Below are 8,949 nucleotides of genomic sequence, written 5' to 3' on the forward strand. Positions count from 1 at the left end.
ACACACACACACACACACACACACACACACACACAAGCACAGTGTCGACAACAGTGCCGGACCAAGTTCCGGTCCCCACCACACCTCCATCTTACTTATCAGGTACATTTCTCAGTGGACTCACATGGACAGGTGACGTGCAACTACTCATGTTATTCCCTCTCCGACAGAAGATGTACTGCTTGTGACTGCTACTCGTCAGTGCTACCTGAGTGTGGTCAAAGTGGTACGTCACGAAGGGCTTTGGGTGTCATCCGCGTGTTACAAGCTCAGTCGAACCCGGGGACAGATTTCCGCTCGCACAATGAGCGGCTGCGACTGGCTGTCCGCGACTTCTTGTCTTTTGTACACAGAGTTAAATTCTGGATACGACTAAACAGCTGTATATGATACCTTTCTACACATGATGACGCATAGTTAATGATGTAGATGTACAGAAAAAGAATAATTAACAACTCTTATTTACAAATGGCAACTTCTGGTGTGTTTTCCTGGGTATTAACCTTCATAACAAAGTACACATTATTGAACCACGATGCTGTTAAAAAAAAAAATACATGCTAAATGTGTAAAGACACTGGAATGCAAAACAAACATTTATGAATCCCTTGGTTTTATTTATTTTTTTGCATCTATATTTTGTCCGCTTAAAACTATTTCCTGACTGTGTGTGTGTTTCACTATTTAGGAGGAACAGTCTAATTTGTTGTTTTATTTATCAGGACATCCATCTTACAAGATAATTATACACATAAGGAAACACAAAGTACTCACTCAGTATATATATATCTATATATCAATATATAGATATACATATCTAGATCTAGATCTATAGATATAGATATCTATCTAAAACATCTAAATATATAGTGATATATAGATAAAAGTCATTATTGAGGTGTACAGGTTAATACCCTGGAATGAGCCCACTTTGTTAGATTAGCATTAACCTAAAGCTCTTCTCAACGGTTCAGCCTTCCACGAAGCAGGACGACAAAGAAGGAACCCTTTGACAAGGACACTATTATTAACGAATGCCTTTGTACAGTAGTGGATAAGAATCATTTCATTTTTCCTGTTTTGTAACTTATGGTATTTAATGTAGGCATTGTCATTGTATTTAAAAGGTATGGGGAAGACATGGCAATATTTTGGACTATATTTAAAAAGTAATTTTGAACCTAATGATGATAATTAAAGAGGTACCTCAGGCTCAAGATGTAAGAATGCGGAGAGGTGTGTGTTTGAGAGGAGACGGTTTTACCATGTTGTGGCGGAAGGGACGGGGAACCATGTGTGTGTGTGTGTGTTGCTGCTTTGCCGGAACATTCTTGATTGAGAAGAAAACGCCACATGGAGCCCGTCTGGGTTAAGAACACACACCCTGTCCAATGAAAGATGATATGTTTTATATACAAATACAGTGAACGCAGAATTCCGTCTGTGTAATGTTGTTCTTGCTTTTTGGTTACTTCATTTCTGAAACAAAGACACAAAATCGCCCGCATTTGGATCACAATGTTTTATTAAACCGCAAGGTAATAGTTCAAGATACAAAAAAGGATTTGAATAAATGAAAATGAACACAGGAATAGAAGCAAAATAGTACTCTTGAAATAGTGTGTCTTTACAGTACTGTGTGAACAGTAATCAAACGGGAATGAAAACAAATTCTCAATGGCTCCCTATTTTAAGGGAATAAAGCTCAATAATTCAACCTTTATGTTTTTTAAGCATTTCTTTTCGTGATATATTGCACTTTTCTTGGGACTGATTTATTCGGGCCGAGGGTCATGTACTCCAGGGTCAATGCAGCAAATGAAAGGTTTGCAGGAAAATGCATCACAAAACCTTTTGGGAGGGAAATATTTGGAAATATAGATTACAAAGTCAAGCGCTTGAATGCCAAAACATAACATAGCAAGAATACAAATACAAAAACCCAACAGAATACGAACAATCAGGTTTCAGGTCTTAGTGCAAACAAGCATTGCTACACTGGGTTAAGTAGTTGGGGGGGAGGGCGTTCATGTTGTTAATTATGTTAACTAAATGAAACAAAGAAAGAGTGAGCACGTAGCTGGGCGGTCAGTCCAATAGTGTATGATCATGCCAACTAAGTTGACAGTGTGTGTTTCTTCTTCCTGTGCTTCATCTCCAGGGAGTTGTTGTGCTGAGTGTTACAAGTGCTAAAGGAGAACTCCCATACATGAGAAACACAACCAAAACACAACTGTTTTCAAGCTTTTCAGCCCATAGCTCAGCGTTATTTTTTGCCACAGTGTCTGCTTCACTATCTTCCATCCAAAGAACATAATCAAGCTATTGCGTGCGTCTGTGTGCATCAGTTTGTGTGTGTGTGTGTTTGTGTGTGTATGTGTTTGTGTGGGTGTGTATACTGTGTAATATTAATACACCAATTTTCATCTCAGGACATGCAGAGATTGTGTGCATGATGGTTGTGAAGCCTTTTTCTGCTTAACGTCCCCCTCATCGCTTTGTCGTTCGCAGTGTCCAGTGTCTGCGTGATCTATAAGACTTCATTGTAAATGTCGTTCAGTGCCCATGCACGGTTTGTGAAGCCAGTCTAGTAGTTCTTCCTTTTCCTCGTAGCGACTGCACTTGACCGAGAGATTTACAGAAAAAATACAAATATTATACAGATCTCGGGTTGTGGTATGCGTCATGAAAGTGTGCGACTCACTCATGAGTTAAGATGGAAAGTGTTTGTGTGTGTGTTTGCGTGTGTGTGTGCGTGTGTGTGGGTGCTTGTGTGTATGTGTGTGTGTGTGAGCGTGTGTGTGTGTGTGTGTGAGAGGGGGGGTCTACAAGCGTCTGTGAGTAAGCATTACCCCGTGAACTATGAGTAACACAACTCCTACTGCGCAGAGGCGGGAGGGAGAGGAGAGAGAGAGAGGGAAAGAGAGCGCATGGGATGAAGCAGGCATGGGAATCACCGTAGATCTGTAGCCTCCGTCTCCATCGCCCACACCACATACGTGTGCGGCTCGTCAGGGATGAGCATGTCAACCGTCACATACCGGCACGCCACCTCCGTCCTTCTAAATGACTGCATCATACGTTGGGGCCATAGTCAAACTAAGTCTGCCCACACTCATCAGCGAGTGCCAGTTCCCAGTAAACAGATGGCGTGCTCGTGAGTGAGTTATAGAGAGAGGGGAGGACCACGTCTGACCTGGTGTGAGATCTGACCTGGTGTGAGATTATGCAAGCAGGGGGTCATGGCTTTCTCTCTCTGTCTCCCCTCGTGCGCTACAGTGACGACATGGGTGACAGGATACAGAGCAGCCGAGGGGCTCAGAGAGGGTCAGCAACAGGAGCCGGGCCAGCTAAAAATACTCCCGTTAACTGTGCGTTTGTTTCAGGGAGATGACATGGGGGTTCCATGGTGTAATGGTTAGCACTCAGGACTCTGAATCCTGCGATCCGAGTTCAAGTCTCGGTGGGACCTGACCTTTTCCGCTTTAGCCTGGCTAGAGAGAACTTTGGTGTAAAGCAAGGAGTAGGTAATAAAAGTTTAGATGTTCAGCATATAACTCTGATTGGTTGTGAACACCTCTGGTTTGTAAAGGACAGACAGTGACACCATCAGGGTTCCATGGTGTAATGGTTAGCACTCAGGACTCTGAATCCTGCGATCCGAGTTCAAATCTCGGTGGGACCTGTCCTTTTTCGCTGAAGCCAACTGTAAAGCAGGTGTAGGTAATAAAAGTTGAGTTAATCAGCATACAACTCAGAATGGTTCTCAACACCACTTGTCTGTAAAGGACAGAAACAGATTGCGAACGCTGAACAATGCATAGGTTGTAATTGGTAATAATCATAAGGGTTTGCGCCACACAGCCTCTTCAGTATCTGTGTAATATGCTAACAAGATCGAAGGGGACCAGAGCATGCGTTGGCCAGACTGTACCTTGCTATAATCTTTAGCTTGAACGTTCAATATTTACCCGGGCGATGTATTCATCGCCGTTATAGAGAAAGTAAAAGTGAAAAGAAAAGGAAGTGTTTCAACATCACGCCACTCACAATAACATCGATTACTGCCACTGTCAGTAGGTTAGTGTGGAATGGGCAACAGCCGGCCTAGTTCTCTGTGGGCGCAGCTGAAATGACGTTAACTCTGAATTATCATGGTACAGTACGGTTCGGATTAAATACATCAATCAGAGGTGACAGTAAACTAGTGGAACGGATCACAAACATCCGTCACCCTCACGATGGTTGTGCCAGTAGTGAACCACAGACCCCGGGCCGGGCAGCCCGACGTGTGTGTATGTGTGTGCATGTGTGTGTGTGTGTGTGTGTGTCTTATCTTGATAAGCAAGACAGTAGAACTCAAGTCCTGATCAACAATTGTCAAAAAACGACCCTTGGCTCTTGTCTGCCCTGCTTGTGCATGGGTGTGTATGCCAGAAGGAAGTACCTTAATAACCGTTAATAACCGGTTAATAACCGTACTCTGCCCCTGTGTGTCGCGGTGTGCCGCGCTGCCGTTAGCATTAGCGTTACCGGGCCTGCCATCTTTTATGGAATAAAGGCTGCCACCCGCCGCCGCTGGCCGACTTAGCTCTCCCAGTCGGGGCAGGGGAACCCCCCGCCGTCGTCGTCGTCGTCGGACTCGGAGTCGGGCGAGGCCTCCTTGATGCGGCGCAGCGCCTCGTGGATGCTCCGGGTCAGTGGGTCGGTGGACGGCGGCAGCTCCCCGTCCGCCCGCCTCTCTCGGCGGGGCACGCGCCGCAGCTTCACCCCCTTGCGGATCTGGGCCAGGATGCTGTTGGCGTCGTCGTCGGCGCCGTCGGCGCCGTCCTGAGGGGGGGGCAGGGCGCGCTGGTCGGCCCGCCTCAGGTGGAAGCAGCCCCTCTTGAGCGACGCCAGCACCTCGTCCATGGGGGAGCTCACTGGGGGAGGGGGGGGGGCGGGGAAAGGGGACGGAAAGGAGAGAGTTAGACCAACGGCTGACCTGTGCGACCTTTACTCTGTGTTAAGGTCAGATTTATTTTGGGCGGCCCCACTGCTTTCACAGAGGGCTTACTACCGGATAGAATCCTACTACTGTGTGTAGAAACTATGAGCCAGCGTACCTAACCCTAACCCTAACCCTAATACTAACCCTAACCCTATGTCTCAATCCACATGCGTCGTTTAACCCTATCAATGAACCGGGTTTTGTGCTAGAAATGTCTCTGTGAACGCAAAGGAGGCATCTCGTGGGACCTGCTAAAGTCAACTTGGGTGAAAAGCTGTAATGTGATAAAAGTTGAGTTCATCAGATTACAACTCTGATTGGTTCTCAACAGCTCGGGTGTGCAAAGGACAGACACAACAGACATGGGGGTTCCATGGTGTAATGGTTAGCACTCAGGACTCTGAATCCTGCGATCCGAGTTCAAGTCTCGGTGGGACCTGACCTATTCCGCTTTAGCCTGGCTAGAGAGAACTTTGGTGTAAAGCAAGGAGTAGGTAATAAAAGTTTAGATGTTTAGCAGATAACTCTGAATGGTTCTGAACACCTCTGGTGTGTAAAGGACAGACAGTATACCCATCAGGGTTCCATGGTGTAATGGTTAGCACTCAGGACTCTGAATCCTGCGATCCGAGTTCAAATCTCGGTGGGACCTGAACATTTTCGCTATAGCCAACTGTAAAGCAAGGTCTAGGTTACAAAAAGATAAGTCGATCAGCATACAACTCTGATGGTTCTCAAAACCCCTTGTCGGTGGTAGTTCCCTTGTGGCTACAAATCCTGTGTGTACACGTAAGACATTTACGAAATCGCATCCATACATTTCCATAACTTGTATACGTGAGCAACCTCCCGTGAAGCCCATGTCCCATATCAGGGGGGGCCCCCGGGTTGGTTACCTGGCCTGCTGTCGGGGTCCAGCTCCGGGGTCTTCCTCAGCCTCTGCCTGGCGCTCACCAGCTGGCTGCTGTCAAAGAAGCGGGGGACGAAGGGCCCCAGCGGTGACGCGCTGCGCTCCGGGACCCCCGCCGCCCGGTCCTGCTCACCGGCCCCCGGGCCGGGGGTCGGCTGCTCGTCCCTGGGTTGGAGCAGAGGCGGCGGTGGGGGGGGTGGGGGTGGGGGGGGAGCAGGGGAGGTGGGGGAGGACAGAAGGGAGCAGGGGGAGCAGGAGAGGTCCAGGGGCCGGGGGACGTCCGGGGGAGGAGGGGGAGCTGGAGAGGAGGAGGAGGAGGAGGAGGCGTGGGGCTGGGTGGTGAGGGCAGCGCCCGGGGTGGGGTCCGTCTGGACGCTGGTGCTGAGACACTGGTGGTCCTTCGTCGTCTTCTCCCTCGCCCCGCCTCGCTCTCTCCGCCGGGAGTGGGCGGCGCCACGCAGCCGGATGGACTTCAGGATCACCTGACCGGGGTGCCGCTATAGAGGGAGAGGGAGGGAGGGAGAGAGAGAGAGAGAGAGAGAGAGAGAGAGAGAGAGAGAGAGAGAGAGAGAGAGAGAGAGACACACAGAGAGAGAGAGAGAGAGAGAGAGAGAGAGAGAGAGAGAGAGAGAGAGAGAGAGAGAGAGAGAGAGAGAGAGAGAGAGAGAGAGAGAGAGAGAGAGAGAGAGAGAGAGAGAGAGAGAGAGAGAGAGAGAGAGAGAGAGAGAGAGAGAGAGAGAGAGAGAGAGAGAGAGAGAGAGAGAGAGAGAGAGAGAGAGAGGGAGAGAGAGAGAGGGAGAGGGAGAGAGAGAGAGAGAGAGAGAGAGAGGGAGAGAGAGAAATTTTAGGGAAGAGAGAGAAAGAGAGCGAGAGATTGCGTAAGAAAGGTAAGAAGGGTGGCATATGGGATATTTTATAGCGTCACATTTTTAGGTTGTCTCTTGTACCTGTTTGAATGTGCGTAGTCTGTCTAGGGTGGTCTGTCTTTCCTGACTGACTCGGCTGTTTTTTCTGTCCTCGTCCTCCTCCTCATCATCCGTCTGCGTGATAAACGTCAAAATTAAGACCAGGAAGAAAACAAGGGAATAGCATACAATCCGAAAAGAAATGGCATATTATAACGTCAAAAAGCATCGACCTGAGAGAGCTGTTTGGATGGTGAGTCCTTCTGGCTGGCTTGGCGTGTCCTCTGCTTCTCACTGTGGCTGGAAACACAGATCTCCTGCAAAGTGTCGAAGAAAAATCAGCACCCTGCCTCACACAGCGCACACTTAAGACACACAAATCTATGACCGGGCTGCAATGGCATGTTTATGGATGCATTATGGATGTGTAATACAGTACCGAAGTGATACGGAAACATTTTGTGTGCGATAGGTTCTTCAAACAAATGTTGGTTCAGAGCATGCAAGCCAAAAAAGGAATAACATAACTTGCTTTGAGAAACACAACGCCAGCCATTACTCATCTGAGTTGTGTTGAACAATCGATCACAGACGCACTAAACACTTGCCAACGTGCAACGGTTGTGTTCGCAGGCTGTTTATACGGTACAGTCTACTCAGAGAGAGTGATTCTTTAAAACTAACGTAAGGTACGGTAAGTACAATTGTACTGAATGTCGTCTATGTATTCACATGTAATGTATAGTGTTGTATGGTTGATGGGGATTGTTTATGTGTGTTGTGTGTGTATGTTCGCTTAATGAACAAACATGTATAGGACAAATTCCCCCTTGGAGCAAATTAAAATCGAATCTATGCCTTTTCCAAACGGGCTAACGAGCTAACACGGAAACGGATCCATAGAGTATTGGAGGATGAAGGCTCAGTTATGCTCCCACGTCGACGCAACGCAATGACCACGCAGACGTTAGCGGACCAAATGGCAGCCCTTCCTGCTGCGTCTCGACGCAAGGTTCAAATATTTGGGAGGCTCACGTCAGGCCCTGTGGGGGACGCAAGGAAGGGCCCGCAAGGAAGGGCCAGCAAGGAAGGGCCCGCAAGGAAGGGCCCGCAAGGAAGGGCCCGCAAGAACGTAACGTTTCCGTAAACCCCCTTGCGTTGCGTCGACGTGGAACATTAAGTGTGCAGTGGTTACGCAGCTTGCCCACTGCATCCGTCCGGCAACGGACGACGGAAGGCGTGTCTGACGGATGGGGGAGGGGTATTTGCCGACGGAGCCACGATCTGATTGGCTGACGGATCCGTTGCAGCCTGATGAGTTACATTTTTTCTCACTTCTGAACGCAAGAGACGGACCCGCAATGCATTTCAGGATCGCCCCATGCAAAGTCAATGAGATCCGTCAACGGACAGATGCAGTGGGCAAGGGGTGTTAGCTTTGGGGGGGGGGGGCAGCATGGCGGGCCCACCCTCTTGTTCTTGAGGTAGGAGCGCTTGGTGCTGATGCGGCCCCTCCGGGCCTCCAGCTGCCGCGCGGTGGTCTGCAGCCTCCTCAGCTCCTCCCGGCCCGCCGGGTCCACCTCCCCGATGGCCTCGGGACACTCAAAGGTGTCGTAGTACACCACCTCGTCCTGCCGCTCTGGAGGCACGCACGCACGCACACACACACACACACACATACAGGAATAGACGGACAAAAACGCAGACACGCACATAAACACACACACACACACACACACACACACACACAAACACACACGCAGACACACACACATACACACCAACACACACACACGCACCCCCAAACACACACGCATACACGCACCCCCAAACACACACACACACATAAGCAGGGAGAAATAGGGACAGGATGGCTCATTTAGTTGGCTCATAGTTTCCACACACAGTAGTAGGCGTTTAATCTGGTAGTAAGTCTTTGCTTTCAGTAAGCACAAGAATTCATACTTTCTAAACAATGTGGCCTAAAGGATTAACCTAAATATCCTAATAGATCATACACCCACCCACGGTGGTTTCCAGTTACATGGCTTTATAAGCATTGTGGTCCACGATGGTTACAACCAGCCCGGATCACCCTGACTCCCCATGTCAAGGTTATCCATAATGAATCAATACTGTATTAC

At 48.6% G+C, this 8,949-nt stretch overlaps 1 protein-coding gene and 4 non-coding genes across 7 annotated transcripts in view; 4 read left to right on the top strand and 1 right to left on the bottom strand.

Annotated features, from left to right (window-relative positions):
• Positions 1–3,213: 3,213 nt before the first annotated feature.
• Positions 3,214–8,949, bottom strand: part of LOC115546032 (junction-mediating and -regulatory protein) — a 17,570-nt gene continuing 11,834 nt past the window's right edge. For all 3 annotated transcript variants that reach the window (XM_030359632.1, XM_030359631.1, XM_030359633.1), the window contains exons 6-10: positions 8,275–8,444; positions 7,039–7,122; positions 6,848–6,940; positions 5,887–6,397; positions 3,214–4,922 (exon numbers count right to left, since the gene is read on the bottom strand). In XM_030359632.1, coding sequence (XP_030215492.1) covers positions 4,588–4,922; positions 5,887–6,397; positions 6,848–6,940; positions 7,039–7,122; positions 8,275–8,444 — 1,193 coding nt within the window. In that variant the 3' untranslated portion in view covers positions 3,214–4,587. The remainder of the gene's footprint in view (positions 4,923–5,886; positions 6,398–6,847; positions 6,941–7,038; positions 7,123–8,274; positions 8,445–8,949) is intronic.
• trnaq-cug (transfer RNA glutamine (anticodon CUG)) lies at positions 3,401–3,472 on the top strand. Its single transcript has one exon. It is a non-coding gene; the product is annotated as a tRNA-Gln (tRNA).
• On the top strand, positions 3,614–3,685 carry trnaq-cug (transfer RNA glutamine (anticodon CUG)). Its single transcript has one exon. It is a non-coding gene; the product is annotated as a tRNA-Gln (tRNA).
• trnaq-cug (transfer RNA glutamine (anticodon CUG)) lies at positions 5,358–5,429 on the top strand. The gene has a single exon. It is a non-coding gene; the product is annotated as a tRNA-Gln (tRNA).
• Positions 5,571–5,642, top strand: trnaq-cug (transfer RNA glutamine (anticodon CUG)). The gene has a single exon. It is a non-coding gene; the product is annotated as a tRNA-Gln (tRNA).

Source organism: Gadus morhua, chromosome 6 (assembly GCF_902167405.1).
Source record: "Gadus morhua chromosome 6, gadMor3.0, whole genome shotgun sequence".
Lineage (NCBI taxonomy): Eukaryota > Metazoa > Chordata > Actinopteri > Gadiformes > Gadidae > Gadus > Gadus morhua.